Consider the following 21,029-nt stretch of genomic DNA (forward strand, 5'->3'; position numbering starts at 1 on the left):
GATATTGACACAGATAGACGGACTTCGAGGGGCTGATTTTTGCCCTACAAATGGACAGAAGGCCGCGACAGGAGTTTTCGGATAATAGACAAGTTCACCGTTGATAGAAGGACAGATCATGGCTGGAACAATAGATCGCTGCAGGATAAAGAAATCTGGGGGTTGCGAGATTCTTCTTACCCAAAGTTATCAGAGTGTAACTTCAATATCAGTGTAGTAGAGTTGGTGTCGCCCATAAGGAATATCAAAGAGGCACGATTCCCAAGACCTATGAAATTCGATCCCAGCCAGAGGGATCCCAATTTATGGTGTGAATACCATGGCACTAACGGCCACCGGACAGGGGACTGCCGAAACCTTCGGGAAGAAGTGGCAACACTATTAAAGAATGGTCACCTCAGAGAATTCTTGAGCAACCGAGCTAAAAACAATTATGGTCGTAGCAGAGGCAATGCTGAAACCTCTAAAGCAGGAGAAGAACCTCCACGCCAAACGATCAACATGATCTTCGGAGGGAATGAAATTAACGGGGTCACCTTTTCGGCAGCAAAGAAGGCAAAAGTATTGATAACTCATAGTAAAAAGCTCTGGGAAGACGCTCTCACATTCACGGATGAAGATGCAGACGGATTACTGCTGCTGCACAATGACGCACTGGTAATTTCTTTAAATGTGTTGGATTTTAAAATTAAACATGTTTTAGTGGATCCAGGAAGTTCCGCTAATATCATACAATGGAGAGTATTAGAGTAAGATAAACTCACCAGAAGCATTATCCCGGCAACGAAACTCCTCGCTGGATTCAACCTCGCAAGCGTGACAACTCGGGGAGAAATTTTGCTGCTCACGAACGCTTAGGGAGTAATGAAGACAACTCTCTTCGAAGTGGTAGATGGAGACATGAGATATAATATCATCTTGGGAAGACCAAGGCTGCACGAGATGAAAGTTGTGCCTTCAACATATCACCAACTGTTAAAGTTTCCGACACCCGAGGGGATCAAACAGATAAGGGGTGATCAACCAGTAGCAAGGGAGATGAATGCAATTTCGGTTTCCAGTATCAAAGGAAAGAAACATGCAGCAAAGCAATTACCGGAACCGATACCTGCCCCCGAGCTAGAGGAAGATAATCCGGGGATAGAAGAGTCGGAACAATATTAGGTACCAAGGTATTTTCAAGTACCGGAAGAGACGGACGCGACAGAATCCACGGCAAAAGATTTGGAGCAGGTTGCATTGTTCGGAGTCCCGGAGCACATGTCTGCTTTTATTCAATTCCTTAAAATTAACGCCGATTGTTTTGCATGGTCGCACGAAGATATGACAGGCATCCCAACGAAGATAGTCATACATAAGTTAAGCTTGGATCACAACATACCTCCGGTAAGGCAAAAAAAAATGCCCTATTTCTGAAGCAAGGAATAAATTCGTCAAAGAAGAGGTAACTCATTTACTTAAGATCGGTTCAATCCGAGAGGTAAGATATCCGGACTGGCTAGCCAATATAGTATTAGTACATAAGAAAAATAATAAATTTCGTATGTGCATAGATTATAAGGATCTTAATAAGGCATGCCCAAAAGACTCATTCCCATTGCGAAATATCGATAAGATGATTGATACTACGACCGGGCATGAGTTAATAAGTTTCCTCAATGATTATTTTGGGTACAATCAAATCAAGATGAACCTAGAAGATCAGGAAAGACTTCATTTATAATGCGTTTTGGTATATATTGTTACAATGTGATGCCCTTTGGGCTAAAAAACATCGGAGCCACTTATCAACGGCTCGTGAATAAGATGTTTGAAAAACAAATAGGAAAGACTATGGAAGTATACATAGACGATATGCTCGTTAAGTCTTTGAATGCAGGTGATCACTTGAAGCATTTGCAAGAAATATTCGACATCTTGAGGGAGCATAATATGAAACTTAACCCCGAGAAGTGTGCGTTCGGGGTTAGTTCGGGTCAGTTCCTAAGATTCCTAGTATCACAAAGGGGAATTGAGGTAAATCTCGACAAAATCAAGGCCATAGAAGACATCCCGGATCAATTGTCTAACGTAAAAGAAGTCCAAAGGCTCACGGGGAGATTGGCAGCTTTGAGCAGGTTGATTTCATGTTCATTGGAAAAATGTCATCGCTTCTTCGCACTACTCAAAAAGAAAAACAATTTCGAGTGGACACCGAAGTGTCAGCAAGCCTTGAGGGAGTTGAAGAAATATTTGTCAAGCCCTCCGTTGCTCTCAAAACCAAAGGAAGGTGAAATATTGCTACTCTACCTCGCGGTTTCAGAAGTTGCGGTGAGTGCAGTTTTAGTCCAAAAGGACGAAGGTATGCAATCTCCCATTTATTACGTTAGAAAGTTTTAACGGGAGCTGAAACTCGCTACCCACATCTGAAAAAGCTGGCCTTAGCTCTCGTAGTCGCCGCTCGAAAGCTGAGGCCCTACTTTCAATGCCACCCAATAGCTGTGGTAACTACTTTCCCTTTGAGGAATATCCTCCATAAACCCGAGCTCTCGGGTAGATTGGCCAAATGGGCCATCAAAATGCACGAATTCGATATAGAGTATAAACCGAGGACTGTAATTAAGTCAAAAGTCTTGGCTGACTTCGTGGACGACTTCAGTCCGGGACTATTGCCTCTAGAAGATAAGGAGGCAATAATGGTGTCAGAATCGACATCGGGAGTTTGGACCTTATTTACGGATGGAGCTTCAAACGTAAAAGGGTCCGGGCTCGGAATAGTTATAATCACGCATTCAGGGTAACCTTAAGGCAAGCCATTAGAGCAATTCCTTTAACTAACAATAAATCAGAGTACGAAGCCTTGATCGCAGGGCTAGAATTGGCCTGGGGACTTGACTCCGAAGTATCGAAATCAAATGTGATTCACAGTTGGTGGTAAATCAGGTCTACGGAATTTTTGATACCAAAGAGGAACGTATGCAACAATACGTGGTAAAGGTTTAGGCTCTACTGACACGATTCCAGGAGTGGTCAATAACTCATATCCCGAGGGAAGGTAACGTGGAGGCAGATGCATTGGAAAATTTGGGCTCATCAACAGAAATCCAAGGATCGGAATCAGGGACAGTAGTACAACTGATGAACTCAGCCTTGGACATAAATGGTTAATTTGAGGTGAATTCGACTAGTTTGGTCTGGGTCTGGAAAAATGAAATAATCGATTATCTCGAGCATGGAAAGTTGCCCGAAGACCCCAAAGCATCAAGAGCATTGCGCGCCAAAGCTGCACGTAATAGCTTCAAGAAAGGCCAATTCTACAGAAAATCCTTTCAAGGCCCGTTGGCCGAGTGCTTAGAAGCATCAGAAACTAACTATGTCATGAGAGAAGTCCATGAAGGGATATGCAGCAACCACTCGAGTGCAGATTCTTTGGTGCAGAAATTAGTTCGGGCACGATATTACTGGCCCCGTGTGGAACAAGATGCCAAAGAGTTCGTACGAAAATGTGCTAAGTGCTAATGATATGCACCACTAGTAAATCAATCGCATAACCCCTACATTCGGTTCTGTCCCCGTGGCCATTCATGAAATGGGGGATAGACATCGTCGGACCACTATCGTCGGCTCCTGGAAAGGTAAGGTTTCTTTTAATTTTGACTGACTATTTTTCTAAATAGGTGGAAGCAGGTCCTAATCAGAAGATCGGAGAACGCGAAATGGTCGACTTCCTATGGAAAAATATAATTTGTAGGTTTGGAATACCAAAAGAGATTGCATGCGATAATGGGCCGCAGTTTATCGACGCAAAAGTTACAAAGTTCCTTGAAGATAAAGACGATTACCTCTTCACCTTATCATCCGAGTGCAAATGGTCAAGCATAGTCAACAAACAAAGTGATTATTCAAAACCTCAAGAAAAGGTTGGAAGCAGCAAAAGGCAACTAGCCCGAAGAATTACCTGGGGTTCTATGGGCCTACCGAACAACAAGTCAAGAACGGGAGATACCCATTTTCCCTTTGTATATGGTGCAGAAGCTTTAATACCGGTGGAAGTGGGGGAACCAACCTTAAGGTATTTCGAGGCGAGCAAAGGATCGAACAACGAAGCAATGCTAATTAACATGGATCTGCTCGAGGAACGCAGGGACATGACGCATGTTAGAATGGCGGCCTAAAAGCGGAGAATGGAGCGTTATTATAATCGAAGAGCCAACCTACGATATTTCAAAGTAGGAGACTTGGTCTTGAGGAAGGTAACTCAAAATATCGGGGAACTCAACGCGGGCAAGTTAGGCCCAACATGGGAAGGCCCTTACCGGGTTTCAGCTATCACTGGGAAAGGATCATACGAGTTGGAAAACCAAAATGGAGACAAGTTGCCCAGTAACTGGAACGCGGCTCACCTCAAAAGATATTACTGCTAACGAACAACAGTCAAATGGAAAGTATGTACTGTACTCTTTTTTCCTTCGTTCAGTTTTTGTCCCAATTGGGTTTTTCTGGCAAGATTTTTAACGAGGCAGCGACGGAAAGCATACTATGAAGACAACAGTGGTAAGACCTTTGATAACAAGGCAAACAAACAAGTTTCCACTCGGGGACGATTAGATAATCTTTGCTTCGATATCAAATTCCCACCGAAAAGTTAAGTTCGCTACCAAACAGGGGTTACTCGATTGTTCCCGAGCACAAATCACTAGAGGACTATTAGATATTCTTTCGCTCGATAGCATGAGTTCCTAATGGGAAACAAGATATGTTGCCGAGTGAAGGATTACCTAGCAATTCATTAGTGGGATCTTCGAAGACACAAGACTTCCAATGTTCCAATTCACAATCTTCGCATTCGAACACTGTTGGGAATGATATGAGGATACGGCAACACTGAATGCCACGTTAATCGGGAAACAAAAAAATCTGGAACAGAATACATCATCGGGACCGGAGACTGCACATCCATCCCCGTGGATACAAGTTGTACAAGATAAGCCACAAGTCATGGCAATTTCTTTATAGCCACAAGTCATGGTAATTTCTTTTCTGCATAGCAAAATGCTTATGTACTTTTGAAAATAGAAGGAATTAAATGAAATGAAATCCTTTTGTTTTTATCTTGTTTCTTGTCTGAACGATGATTAATTTTACCATTTGAAAGTAAAATAAGTACTTCAAATGTTTGTACCGTAATGAATAGGAGACGTCATCTTCAAGAGCACCGTAAACATAAGAGGGCCCTCTCTTATAAAAATTATCATGTTAAAGGGTTGGTTCCGGAAGAATCAATGCCCGGAATCCATAATGCCATCGGGAAAAAATACACCTGAAGCTGCATACGAAAAAGATGCAAAAAGCAAAGTTGCGCAAATACTTATTGAAACCCTCATGTAAAAGGGATAATTCTCGGAACCAAAATGCTTCGAAGAAAAAGCATTCGAGATTACACATAATAAAGTGCGAACATAACAACATGCGCAGAGTACTTAAGCAAGTACGAAAGTTAAAGACTTGCATGAATATTCAAAACGAAAATAAGACTCAACCGATACTTGAGCAAAAAATATGTTTATATTTACAAGGGCGCATCAGAGTGATAAAGGTACAAAATAGAAAAAGAAAGAAAAAGTTAAGCTGCAACGTCTCCAGAATCAGGAGGAAGAGAAGTATCTGCATCCTCGGGAGTTGGTTCCACCGATGGCTCAACATTTTCCCCAGCTTGGTCTTCGGCATCATCACCTTCCGACCCCTCTTCAGTTTTCGAAAATTCGGAACTAGAATTAGAAGAACCTAGAGCGTCAGACTGCGCCGAGAGTCTATTTTTGTCAACCAACTCAAGCTCTCAGGCCTTAGGAATTTCGGCATCAATGTCAATGATACCAGTCTTGGCCTCTTCCAAGGTTTTTCTCCTCATGCTATACATGGAATAAGCTTTTTCAACAATGAGGGAAGCCGCTCGGTGCTTGAGTTCTTCTTTGAGTTGAGAAATTTTGGCGAAAAGATTTTTCCGGGCGGACCTAGCAGATTTGAGACTGACATCGAGCTCACTGACAATTGAACTATAAAGCCTATTATGCTTGATAGTTTTCCTGTACTTATCCTCCAATTGGGCATGTTTCGCTACCACAGCAGCAAGCTCTTCACTTTTGGATATTAAGGCGGCCTCTAAGTTAATCACTCTTTCAGCAGAGGCAGCCTCACAATCGTTTGCAGCAAGAACGACGTTCTGGACTTCTACCCATTTAGCCTTGGATTCATCAAATCTAACCTTCAACGGCCTAATTTCTTGGCAAAGGGCCACCATTTCTTGCTCGCTCTGCTGCAAACGGGCCTCCAAAACAACGGCCTCGGTAGCCTTGGTCTCCAGTTCCAAGAAGCGGAGAACGGTCTAGTCCCGTTCCGCCAAAAGATGATCCCATTCAGAAGTAAGTTCTTCCTTCTCACGAATCAGCCTTTGGAGGCCCTCAGAAGCAAGAAAGTTCGCCTACAAAATAGGAAGAGGTAAAACGTAGAGTACATTTGTTCAAAAGTAGAATAAATAACAGAAGAAGAAAGGAACGTACCGTTGCGGCATTATGTATAGCTTTGTTCAACAAACACTCTCCTGAGAGTGTCTGAATCTTCCTCCAGTCTTTTTCTGAAGCCAAAGGCTTCAGATAGTTAGCAAGCTCCTCCGGCCTCGAAAGCAAGTTGCACCCGGTGGAGACCGAAAGGGTAACACTCCTCCTCCTTTGTGGCTCTTCAAAAGGGGCAGCATAATTTTGCCCCAAATTCCCATGAACTGGAGAATGGGGAGGAGGGTTACCTTCTTCACGGTTAGGTGCGGCCGATAGAGATGATGTAACAACCGTTGTTTGAAGAGTGGACGAAGATGGAAATGATGTGGCAGTTGCTGGTGATTGTGAATGTGGAGATGAAGCTGATGGAGTTGAAAAGTGTGAAGCAGCTGCATCAAATACAGTGTTGGTTGTTTGATGCTCGCCAACCAAAGACAGAACAGACCTGGTACTCTGCCTTGTAGTACCGAGCACAACAATTGGGGCCCAAGAACGGGAGTTGGCATTATCTACCAAATCAAATTCTCCCCAAAGTGCCGAGACATCATCCTCGGTTAGTATGACTATCTCAACAGGTTAAGCATCTTGTTGAGATGATGAGGATCGTCGCCTTCTGTGTAAAGAAGATCCCTCATCATTAGTTACTTCATCATCATCGATCATCATAGTGTCTATGATCGGCCCGGAAAAAGGACCAGTCATCATCGCCACCGGAGATGACTCGGGGGCATCAACCTTTGCCCTCTTAATCTTTTCTCCGGCCGCAGAGGAACGACTTCTTTTTGGTTGCTTGTTCTCTGGCTGTGGACTCCGTAAAGAAATTTTTGCACTCGAAGCAGGCCCGGAGATGCCTGTTCGAGTAAGTGCCTCCTGAAGCAGCCTCGCCGCATCAGCATGGTCAGCCAAAACATCCTCCTCGGGTACATCAACTGAGCCCGCAGGTAGACCTAATTTTGTGAGCAAGTCAGAAGGGTTCAACCAAGTTAGTGGAAGCGAGGTAAATTAAAGTTACCATGATTTTTGGCTTTCCACCCGTACTTAATGGACAGTTTTTTTCACAAACGGGTTTCGGGTGTTGTGACATCTAAGATCTTCTGAACCCACCGGTCTAAGCCTTCTATCATCGGTGGGATCCATCGATTCGCTGTAACAAATGAAGGTTGAAGGATCAATACAAGCATGGAAGAATATTTTGTAAGAAAAGATGTATTAAAGAGAACTTACGAGAGCGATTCCAAGCAACCGGAAAGGATGAAGCCGTTGTTGGAATAATGTCATTGGTGGCAACTGCAACGAACCGTTCTATCCACCCACGGTATTTGTCGTCATCCATGCTAGACAGCAAAGCATGGTGGCCACGCTTGCAAAGGTTTATCATTCCCCCGCGAAAGATTTTGTGGGAATAAAGATTCATCATATGAGCTAGGGTTAGCTCCTCTCCAGTTTCTAGGCACAAACGCCGAAGGCGGGCGTCCGTCCTCCACACTAAAGGACTTACATATGCAGACACACCTGGTAGTGAAGGCAAAACTCCGCAATCACGGAATCCAGCTCTCTGCTCAAAGAAAACGCACCCAAAGTAAAGGGATACGTGAAAAAATATGTAAGCCCTTCCCTGGGAAGGGTCACTCGCTCCGATAGATCAGGAGCAATGATGTCCAACTCATAACAACGGCAGTCCTCCTTCACAGCAGGAATACTAGAAGGGCGAATAGAAGAAGGGTACCTAATAACAGCCCATGCGCGAGGGTTAGCAGTAGAAAATTTCTCTTCGAAATCCTTTGAAGTACTAAGCCTTCTTGGGATGATGGAACCCACTGCTGGAGGAACGAAATCCTCGGTTTTGTTCTTGCCCTTTGAAGAACTAGCACGTTTTGAAGAGGAAGCTATTGGAATAGAAGAAAAAAAAATTCTGGTTCGAAGAAGATGAGAGAAAAGTTGGGAAATAAATATGCAAGTTAGGAGTTTGAGAAATTATGAAGTACATAAAAGGAGGATGATGCATATAACTAAAATCTTGGCGGCTAAATTCATGGCCATGATTACCTCGATAATCAGCAAAAGGCGTGCTAAATCAAGGTAAGACACGTGTTTGGGGCATTAAATGCGGAGAGACATGCGTCTAATCAACCGTCAGTGACCTTCAAAAGGAATTATAGTAATTCTCGCCAAAAGAGTATTTCTACCAACTTTTCAGTAACATAAAGTTATATCACCGAAAAGTAGGGGGACTATCTATATGGGGAGAAATACGACATGACACGTGACCGCTTAAAGGACGGACACGTGGAATACGAGATGGAGATGGCCACTTAACATAGCTATTCAGCTTGTCACCGGAAGGAATAATGATCATAAAAGGAGTATTAAATGCTTTGCGCCCGGTAACATCTAATATGGAATATTTTTCACCATTAAGGATGATGGCCCGTTACAAGAAATTTGACATTTATGTCTAACGTTACATCTTCATCAATGACCCTCATAATTGATATTAAAGAAGGGCATGATGCTATGACTTCCTTCCCTAGACATAGCTATAAATAGAGAGCTCAGTTATCATTGTAATGTACACGAATTTTTTAGTTAACTTATGCTACATTCTATACAGTATTTTAATACAATTTGATTCTCTCGCTTTTGATTTATCATTGTTGTGCCCGAAAACCTTGTTCCCGGACTCATTAGCTCTGCTGTTTCATCTACATTCTAAGGCTAAGTATTTCATATTTCACTAGTTATTTCATTACTTTTTGGATCAAACTAATTCACTTGTCTAGAAACTACGAACAAATTCAACTGTATCGTTTTTCGGGTAAACAAAATACAAAAGTCTTTTTTGTATCAACTTATGTGACTTAAATTGAAACGGCGGAAATAATAAATATTGAGGCAACTAATGGGTTTTCCATAAATGTGAAATAGTGTCCTTTCGAAATGAGTAGAAGCCATAATAAATAATTCTTATCTACGACTTTGCCGTCTTACTCTTGAAGGCCAAAAAAATAGTTGGCTTGGCACTGTCAAAGTCTTAAAATGAATAGGCAAATTAAAGCACTCTACTTATATTAGCTATTTGACAAATGCAACGAATCTTAAATTCAAAACTCAAAGATAAGGTTTCGAAAATGAGGTGTGTGGATGTGTCTTGTGAGGAACATTTTGCCATCTTTGTGTTTTGCTTGTACTTGCTTTTCTATACCACAAGAAAGTGAAATGTTAGAAAGTGACCCATTTTTGGACAACAGTAAATTTTTTGGATTCCAAAGCGGTGTCTGGTATTCTTATTAGGATCCGACTAAATTCAAATTCGTGTTGGGAAGTTTTATATTGGGGAATAAAATGCTCTCTAACAAAGGCGACTTCATACTCAAAGCTACAAACCTGAGACATCTGGTTAAGGATGAAAGAATAATTATCACTCCATCATAAGTTTTGCTGAGATTTACTTGGATCATTTTTGGTCTTCTCCTCTTTGCCTTTGGGGAGTCAAAAATTGTCTTTTCCAACTTTTTAATTTAAATTCCTTATGAATATAGAATTATGCCGTTTTGATAGTAAAAAATATTTTTCAGAAAACAAAATTTGATGTCTAAATATTATTAACCTTTTGCGAGATTTTTCTACACTCAAAAATGATGAAATAACTTTTAATGTCAAGATATAAACTTTAGCTAAATAGGTAGTAAGAGTACACTTTTTCCAATTTCGTGGTAAAAGGGTAGTTTTCTATTCTCCAACAAAAAACAAAAAATTAGACATCCAAATATATTTAGGAAATGTATTTAAAAGAAAAAACAAAAGTAAGCAGGAAGATTTACGTTGTGTTTACGTATTCTCTTGGTTATTGTGGGCCCTTTTTCGGTCCAAAGCTGGAAACAGGCAAAAAGCAAAGGGCCCAGCCCACTAAGAGATAATGGGTCAATAACGTAATCCAAATACTAGTGGGCCCCTGATAAATAGTAGTGTCACTTTTATATTGACGTTTTCCCTTGACTACTTTAAGAAATTCAGTTGGACATTACGTCTGAGGGATGGCCTACCAGGGATAAAATTTATCTGATGACCTAGTGGATATTCTCATAATAGTAATAATAATATAATAATAATAATTATTATAATAATATGTAAACAATAACAATAAAGAGATAATCACAATGATAACAAAAGGCAAAAAGAAATAGCAGGTGAAGGAGCAATCGGGTTTTTTCTTATGTAGGCCCGTAATCCAATTCGAGGCTTGAGAGGTTGGCGATAATGGGTCTAAGGAGAGGTAAATTGATAAATTACTTGAGAGAAGCGATTAGGCAGGACTTGATATATCTTCGGCTTTACTAACGACATGATCTTTGATAGAAAGATATGAAGTTAAGGATTAAGGTAATAGGTTAGTAGGTACAGATAGTGTTAGTATTACTTCCTTACTTCCTTAGTTCTTAGTTTTCTATTACTACCTTCTTCTTTTTTCGGTTATCTTATTTTTCTTGTTGTCGATATTAGGGATATACAGAAGAAACCAACAAACTGCACCAAACCTATATTTCGAGTCGAACAGGAAAAAAATGACTATGGTTTTGGTTTGATTTGGTTTGGTGTTGAAAAAAAACCTGACTATAATTGGTTTGGTTTAACTTAAAAAAAAGTCAAACCAAAACCAAACCAACCCGACATTACATGTATACAAGTTTTAAAATATTTATACATATATTTATTATAATGTAATTTATGAATATTTTTTAAACTTTTTTTATAGTTCTCTATCTTAACGTATTATTTCAAGTTTGAGTTTTGAATTTTGAATGGTCCAATATGTTTTTTAGCTCATAAGTGTTAGTAATTCAAATAAAGCCCAAAGCAACACCAAATCAATACTAAAACTAACAATAGAAATTTCATGCAATACTAGAAATAGCAATAGTGATGGATATCTATTTTTTTCAGTTTATATTGGTTTTGACAATGAAAATGCATAACTTATTTTCTTATTATTTGATCATGTAATTAGTATTTAGTACTTATTAGTCGTACTTATTTTACCATGTTCATTTTCATTGTGGCTTATTAATTAGTAAAATTTCTTTCATGCGATTTTATTATCTTTATTGTTGAAGATTTTAGTACAATGTTATGACCCATCTCATATTATTTTATGTTTTTCTATTGAGTAACACCTTGTATAGTTGTAGTATTTTACTAGGACCAAAGAAATATTTGGAGCACAAGTTATATACTTGTGCTATGAAGATTTTATTGGAAAAAACTCGAAAACCCCGGAAAAAATGAAAAATTCGAAAAATCGAGATTGAAAAACATGTCTTTTGTTGGTTTGGTTTATAGATATAAAAATCCAACACAATTGGTTTGGTTTGGTAATTGAAAAAGCCGAACCAGTCCGACCTATGTACACCCCTAGTTGTTACCAGTCGCGAAGCCAGAAATTTCTCAAGAGTGTTCAAACTTGAAAGAAGTAACAAAAGAATTCTGACTAAGGGTATTCAATATATGTTATATACATCAAAATCTAATATTTTACTTATATATATAGTGTAATTTTTCGTAATATTTCGACGAAGAGTGATTAATTGACCACCCTTAACAAAAGGTGGCTTCGCCCCTGATTGTTACTGCTTCTTGGCTTCTCCACTACTGTTTATCCTTTTCATGACTGTTGGGATTATGCTTTTCTTGAGCTGAGGGTCTATCGGAAATACCTCTCTATCTTCACGGAGGGAGAGGTAAGATCTGTATACACGCTATCCAACTCAAACCTCGCTTACAAAATTTCATTGGATATGTTATTGTTGTAATCTATTTATTAGGATGACGAAACAATAAAGTTAACTAAGAAAACTCTAATTTTACAAGATCGATATGCCAATAATCTGATCCTAATTTCAGCCATGATTAGATTTCTAAAAGAGCATGTTGCGTCTAACAGTCAGCAAGGTACCAATAGAGGGTTATCCACTACTAGAAATTCGGCAAAAATCGATCAAAGTCGACCGACCAACTTTAATCGGTAAAAAAATCGACCAAAAAACCGACCAAAGTTGGTTGGTTTTTCAAAATATATATATATATTTTTTTTTTTTACGAAACCGACCAACTTTGGTCGGTTTTCTTTGGCGCAAAAATGCGGGAAACTATTTTTGAGTCCCGCGAAATTTATGTTTCAAGAAACCGACCAACTTTGGTCGGTTTTTCAATTAATATAAATAAAAATTAATATTAAAAAAACCGACCAAAATTGGTCGGTTAATTCGACGGGTCATTTAAAAAAACCGACCAATTTTGGTTGGTAATTTTACTTTTTAATAAAACCGACCAACTTTGGTCGGTTATTTTCGTGCGAAAATACAATTAAAGAGTATAAATCAAATAAAAGACAGTCTTAAAACAAAATGTACAAATGGTCTAGTGGTAGAATAGTATCCTGCCACAGTACAGACCCCGGTTCGATTCCCAGATGGTGAATTTTTTTTTTACATAATTAAAAAACCGACCAACTTTGGTCGATTTTTTTTTGCAATATTTTTTTTTGAATTTAATTGACCGACCAAAGTTGGTCGGTAATTTCCGACCAACTTTAGTCGGTATTCCTTTCCGACCACAAAAATACCGTCCACACATAAATGGTCGCGTTTTGGTCGATTTTTTGCCATTACCGACCAACGTTGGTCGATTTTTTTGGTCGGTTTTTACCGAATTTCTAGTAGTGATCCATAAAAGACCAAGAACTTATTGAGGAAATAATCTTCTATGATCAATTATAATTATTTAAAATAAAATGATAAAGCCTACGAAGATCTTATGTGTCTTATTTATATAGATCTATTATATTTTATTTTATTAGTCTCCTATAAAAAAAGATCATACAGCTAAAAACATGTGTAATTGATCATAAAACTTATCTCGCCGAGAGTGTTGGATAATAAACTACTCGCGCAAGTTTTTTTAAAAAGATTCTTAAGTATTTGAATCTCATGGAAAAGTTGTTACTAAGTTATACTAATTCAGTCATAAACTGTCATTACACAAAGGTTCATCTACAGTAAATTTTTTTATATGAGTCGGGTCAATTTTTAATTTATTTTTGCATTATCGTCTACTATCCACTCATATCCGATCCGATCCGCCCTTCCCGTTTGAAACAATGTGACCACACCATTTTGAAAATGAAACCTAAAAAGAAAAAAAAATGTAATTGGAGATGTGGTAGGGGGTAGGGTAGCATATGCCATTGGTAGTTCAAGGGAGCCCTACAAAATTCCATAAAGGGAAAATGTGATGAACCATGTAATGATGATAGGGTAGAAAATAGAAATACATAATTATCCCCTCAACTTGTATTCCATTTTGCAAATTACACACTTTTTAAAGTTTGCGAGAGTCCTATCACTCTCCTACATTTGTTTAAAATGGAATTATTATTCCTTTATTTCCTGGTGTGATACAGAAAGTGCACTCATTCAACACTCGACAATACATTAATTAATATCGAAATCAATATCTCTATCGAGTAGTATCCTAATTGATAATGTATTATGTCTAATATACAACAGAGGTAGAGACATAATTTGAACTTATAGGTTCGAACTCTAAATCTTTTAAGTTGTTGGATTGTAAATTAATAATTTATATATATTAAATATTATTTTAAAATAAATACATAGGTTGGACCAAAAGTATTGGATTCGGCCGAACTTATCCGTAGGTTCTACTCTCCCTCCGACGACGCTGATGTACAAGCCACGCAGATGGTGACAGGGTTTCACTTTTTTGGTGCAATGGGATAAGGATAAAGTTTCCAAATTTTTCTATTAGGTCCTACTATATATATTGTGGGCAAGCTAAGCTATAGCCCATTTTCCATTATCCTGTTTTTAGTACTCCTATTAGAGAGTAGAAAGAAACAATGAAAACAACTAGCAAATGCCACTATGAAATTTTAGTTTTGCCTTGTAAAATTGTCTTGTCTATGTCTTATCAGTTGTTGTGTCTTTTCAGTTGTTAGTCAATTTGGGTTGTGGAAGATAAGTAAAATTCAAGAATAAAAATTGAGTATCGTCTTTATTCTTTATTTTGGTTGCTAATTTTGGAACAAGTTATTTCAAGATTAAAAATAGTATTGGAATAATTTATACTTGTCACATGGAGGAATAATAATTTCGGGATAAAATAATAAAATTGATAATTTCAGAATTAATACAACATATTAAATAATAAATAAAAAATAATACTAGGATAACTAATCTCAATATAATTAATCCTAGCATAATTAATCGCAACATAACTTGTTTTCAAACCAAACAACCCTTACAGTTTTGAGAATGAAATTTTTTCTGTAGAAAGTATGTTATTCTTTTTAGTAAATTTATACTCCCTCCGGTCCACTTTAATTACTTTTTTTAGCTTTTTTTTTTTGTGATCCACAATATTAGATTTTTTAAGGAATTAACCTTTTTTTTTTTTCCAAAGTTACCCTTAGACTAAAGAACTTAGGAGTATTTGTTATATTTCTAATGAATAAATTAAAGTTAATATGGTCAATTTTATTGTTAACTACTGTTAAAGGTGAATTTCTTAATATGTGTGAAACCAATTAAAAAAATCAATTAAAATGAACAAAAAGAAGTATGATAGAAATCTATAGTACGTTAAGTTAGAATTTTGGATATCGTTTTTTTTCTGGGAAAAAAAGAAAGAAATTCAGAAGATCAATTCTCTTCCATATTTTTAGTATTCACAAGATCAAAATTTCCCTTTATTTTACTATTCGTTTATTATTATTTTGCTTATATTAAAGACCATAAGCATAGAGTTCCTTATTCAAATGTTACCCTTGTAAACTTTTTAGTCTTACAAAAATTCATGTCTTCAGCTATGCTTATTGCTTAGCATCACACTGATATCTAACAAATGCTACTATGAGTTTCCCTTTTACATTGCCTAGTCTTCCATTGATTACGTTTGCGATGCTTAGAAAAGTAGATTCACGGAGACCGGCTATAATAATACGAGAATTAAATAATAACGGGATCATCTAGTAATAATATGTGGTGTATAATATAAAATACGAAAAATGGTCAGAAATGTCCTTAACGTATTAGAAATGGCTCAAAAATGTCCTTCTTCCACCTATGAGTTTAAATTTACCCTTAATGTTATTTTTAGGCTTAAAAATGCCCCTCTCTTAATGGAAAGATGACATGCCATTGATGGACATTTTAACATTAAAGACAAATTTGAACACATAAAAGAGCTATGCTTTGTCTTTAATGTTAAAATGCCCATCAATGCCATGTCAGTTTTCCGTTAAGAGAGGGGCATTTTTAAGCCTAAAAATAACATTAAGGGCAAATTTGAACCCATATGTGGAAGGAAGACATTTTTGAGTCATTTATAATACGTTAAAGGCATTTCTGGCCCTTTTTCGTATAAAATATTAGTTTGATTTTACACTGAGATAAGTTAGGCTTAACTTTTATTTTGAATTTTTAACCTGAATTTTTAAAAGGACTTTGGGAGAAGAACCTTGGAAAAGGACATATGAATCATAGTGTTTAATCCTAGGATTACTAATCTCGGAATTGTTATCCACATCCAAATTGGGATAAACATAGTATCTCAATTGTGGTATAATCTCAAAATTGTTAAACCCGAAACTAAAAATTCAACCAAACGCGAGATAATATAGTCCTGCATTTTATAGTAAAATTATTATATGTTATCCCACCAATCAAACGATCCCTAAGTGCTAGGTTATAATACTACTAGTATAAGTTAATAAAAGGAATCGTACTAGCAACAAAAAATTTAGGAGTGTCTAACACCTTTTCCCGGTCAATAATTTCTTACTCGAATTTTTGGTTCGTACACAATAAATAGGAGTAAAATTTTTCTTTTGATTACGAATTCAAATAAAGTGAAGTGGAACACTGAAATTCAGTTTCAAGTGGTGACTATAATTAGTAATTTAATTTTTTTTCGAGACCGTCACTTTAACTCTTTAATCGTGTAAACAAAAATAAAATGATTTGAACGATAAAAATGAAACAAGTTCGAACTCAGTTAGAACAAAATCATGACTTGGGCCACCCATGAGTGACCCGAATACAAAGTCCTAAGAAATATATTGGATAGGCCTTCTTTAAATTACTGTTATATTCTGAATTCATTAAGAATAGTTTTTAAAACATAGCCATGTGTCTGAGTTTTAAAATATGCTTGTCAGAATTTTGAAACACTCGCCAAAATTTTGAAGCACCAAAATTTTTGACTACCATAAAAATGTCTAACGTCAGAATTTTGAAGGACCAGAAATTATGACGATCTCCAGAATTTTCAGCCACAATGCTGAAAAATTCTAGTGATCCATCAGGATTTGTGGCAGAATCCTGACGTTCACCACAATTGGTGTGTGCTTCAAAATTCTGGCGATCAAGAAAAATCCAGACGGGCGAGCTTCAAAATTCTTGCATAGGGTTTTTTTCCAAACTTTTGTTACCTAGATCAAAAAAATTAATAGCGTTACCGAAAATTTTCTATTTTTGTCATTCTCCTTACTTAGACAAGAGTGGGTTGCTCTAGTGGTAAACACCCTCCACTTCCAACCAAGAGGTTGTGAGTTCAAATCACCCCAAGAGCAAGGTGGGGAATTCTTGGAGGGAGGGAGCCGAGGGTCTATTGGAAACAACCTCTCTACCCCTGGGTAGGGGTAAGGCCTGCGTACACACTACCCTCCCCATACCCCACTAATGAAATTATAGTGGGTTGTTGTTGTTGTCGTCGTCGTCATTCTCCTTACAAAGTTAGCTTTCTTTTTTGCAAATTGGTTTCAGTTGTTCATAAATAATCCCAAATCAGTTTATTTAACAAGAAAGAAGCATAATTTTAATTTTAAATAATGGATCTTAACATATCATGGACCATACCTAGCCTAGTCGGATTTGGTCCACCTTCGAGTGGTCCATAGCCAAGTATGACATATTTGGGGGAGAAATTCAAAAATAGCCAGATTTACAAGTGGTCATTCAAAAATAGCCACAATTTCAAAAGTCATCGAAATTTAGCCACTTTTTATGTAAAGAAAAATTTGAACAAAAATACTGTTCAAAATCTGAAAAATACTCCAGCATAATATACTAGAGTTCCAGTATACTTTGCGGGAACTCCAGTATATTATACTGGAGTTCCCGCAAAGTATACTAGAACTCCAGTATATTATACTGGAGCCAGCAAAGTATACCGGTCCAGCATAATATGCTCGAAGTTCATACACAAGTGCACCGAACTTCAGTATATTATGCTGGACCGGTCTTTGTTGCAGCAAAATAGTAGCTATTTTTTAATGACTTGACAAACGCCGGCTATTTTTGAATGACCAGTCCGAAAACTGGCTAACCCGTGCTATTTTGACCATATTTGGGTGATCTCCAAACGACCCAAGTCGATTTTAGCCAAGTTGAATAGTCAATTAAAAAGACAAATTAAATCTTAAAACAAACGATTTGATAACTTAATTAACTCAAATATTAAGCATGTTAGATGTATATTTGGTCCAGAAGACTAGGACGATTAAAAACAATTCATAATCACGAGAGACAAACTAAATAGACAAACAATATCAAACAAGAAAACATTGTCAAACCAGGGGCAAACTAACTCAAATAAGTGAAATACTATTCAAATAATTTGTGTACGGTCAAAATCGATTCTCAGTCATAAAGACCGGTCGAGATAATGACGTTTCAATCGAAGGGTATCCACATGACAAGCTCGGACGAATCCCGAAGTAGGGATGTCGAGCTTCGAGCTATAAGACCAATAAACGACAAAACTTGATATCATTATCGAGCCCGTATCCGAATCGGACTACGGGGCAACACCGAACGACACAGGCCCCGAATATCGATGACCCAAGGCAGAACCGAGCTCGAACCAAGACTGGGGGTTCGATCTAACATCGAGCTCGAGCTAGTGCCAAGCTCGCAGACAAGAGCCGTTACAACCGCACCGAGGGAGAGAATCCTGGCGAGAATCAAGGAAGAGACAAACCATCATGGGTCCTCCACTATATGTATTATTTTATTATGTTGTTATAGATAAAGCAGTGACCCTCTACTATAAAAAGGGGGATAGACTGCAATAGACGCAGGTCCTCCAAGATACATTAAGATTTCATTGTGCTTGTTTTTCTAATTCATTTCAGTCTTCCCGTCCATCATTCCCATTTTATAGCAAAAATATCTGTATTGTCATTTTGTATCAAAGGAATTTGCATACCCTTAGAACCATATCTAAATTTAACGTTATCCGAATTTTCGGATAAACAGTTTGGCGCCCACCGTGGGGCTAAGGGTAACAGTGATTGTTTGATATAAATCTACGGTACACTCTAGCTTACAACTTCAAATCAGCAATGGCTCTACCTATCGACCTCGAAGCCGACCTTCAAGATGAAACCAACAACTTGGCACCCGAGGCTCGAATCGAAGTACCCGAAATTCGAGCCGAAATACCATTGGATGTCAATTCACAAATAACTTTGGAGGCGAACCAGCGTTCTGAACCGGAAAGAAGCATTCAGGGCGGTACTCGATCCGTAGCCTGAGACACCCAAAACGCGGGGGAAATCGGGACCAGCTTACGTATAATCTTCGAGATGCTGCAAGCCCAACAAATAGCGATAGCTCAGCTAAAGAGCCAAATTCGCACACAAAGCAGGCCAGATTCCAATCCACTTCGAGAAGTCACCCCCAGAACAGAGCCCGCCATAGTGAAATCTAACGAGCAAGAATCGGGAATTACACCCGAAATTACTAAATTGCTCGAGGAACTCACAAAACGAGTCGAAGCCAACGACAAGAGGGTGAAAACGTACAATGCCAGGGTCGATCAAATCTCAGGGGCTCCACCAATAATAAAGGGGCTTGATTCGAAAAAATTCATACAAAAGCCTTTTCCCTCGAGCGCGGCCCCAAAACCAATCCCCAAAAAATTCCGTATGCTCGAAATTCCCAAATATAATGGTACGACCGATCCTAACGAACACGTCACCTCCTACACATGTGCCATCAAAGGCAACGATTTGGAGGATGATGAGATCGAATCCGTGTTGTTGAAAAAGTTCGGAGAGACCCTCGCAAAGGGAGCAATGATCTGGTATCAGAACTTACCACCAAATTCCATTGATTCTTTTGCCATGTTAGTAGATTCGTTCGTAAAAGCACATGCTGGTGCCATAAAGGTTACAACAAGGAAATCAGACCTCTTCAAAGTAAAACAAAGGGGTAACGAAATGCTGAGGGAATTCTTATCCCGATTTCAAATGGAACGTATAGACTTGCCACCGGTCACAGATAACTGGGCCGTACAAGCTTTCACCCAAGGACTGAACGGGCTAAGTTCGACAGCATCACGTCGGCTGAAACAAAATTTGATCGAGTACCCAGCAATAACTTGGGCAGATGTACACAACCGATACCAATCAAAAATCAGGGTCGAAGATGATCAATTGGGAGCTCTGTATGGGCCCGTACGTCAGAACCACACAACCACTAAAAATGAGAGGGAAATCAACAGAGAACAAAGGTCGAATAGAGACCGATACCAACCGTACGGCATAGATCGGATGAACAACGGTTCAACACGTGATACGGTTCGGAACAACCGAAGGACTGATCGGGGGCAAAATTCTCGGGGACTTATGAGCAAGAGCAGCTTTGATAAATATGTCGATCCTATAGAAGTCCCTCGATTAACGGAGTATAACTTCAACATTGATACATCCGCTATCGTATCGGCCATCGGACACATCAAAGACACCAGATGCCCTCGACCCATGCAAACCAATCCTGCCCAAAGGAATCCCAATCAAATGTGCGAATATCATGGCACCCATGGCCACAGAACGGAAGATTGCAGGCAACTAAGAGAGGAAGTGGCCCGCTTATTTAACAAAGGACACTTTCGGAAATTTCTGAGTGATAGGGCGAAGAACTATTTTAGGAACAAGGAATTCGGCAAGCAAAACGAGCCAGAAGAACCGTAACACGTCATTCACATGATCATCGGCGGCGTCGATGCCCCTCAGGGACCGATGCTTAAACGCACTAAAACATCGATTGTGGAGGAAAAAACAATCTCGAACTCAAGCCCATAGGGACTTTGTCCTTCAGTGATGAAGATACAGAGGGAATCATCCAACCCCATAACTATGCACTGGTAATATCCGTACTCATGAATAAAATTAAGATTAAGTGTGTGTTAATTGATCTAGGTAGCTCGGCCAATATCATCAGATCGAGGGTCGTAGAACAGCTCGGCCTACGAGATCAGGTCGTACTTGCAACTCTGGTTCTAAACGGATTCAATATGGCATGTGAAACCACTAAATGCGAGATTACCCTACCGATAAACGTGGCCGGAACCATCCAGGAAATAAAGTTTCACGTGATCGAAGGTGATATGAGATATAACGCCCTTTTCGAAAAGCCG

General features: G+C 38.6%; 1 protein-coding gene across 1 annotated transcript; it reads left to right on the forward strand.

The window, feature by feature from the left end:
* Positions 1-270: 270 nt before the first annotated feature.
* On the forward strand, positions 271-753 carry LOC138901089 (uncharacterized). The gene has a single exon (XM_070188821.1). It carries the CDS (start codon positions 271-273, stop codon positions 751-753), a length of 483 nt encoding a protein of 160 aa, XP_070044922.1.
* Positions 754-21,029: the final 20,276 nt, after the last annotated feature.

This window comes from Nicotiana tomentosiformis, chromosome 11, assembly GCF_000390325.3.
Source record: "Nicotiana tomentosiformis chromosome 11, ASM39032v3, whole genome shotgun sequence".
In the NCBI taxonomy this organism is placed as follows: Eukaryota; Viridiplantae; Streptophyta; class Magnoliopsida; order Solanales; family Solanaceae; genus Nicotiana; species Nicotiana tomentosiformis.

What these genes read in the sequence shown, in the direction of transcription:
- LOC138901089 (XM_070188821.1), top strand. Translation starts at nt 271, where the DNA reads ATGAAATTCGATCCCAGCCAGAGGGATCCCAATTTATGGTGTGAATAC.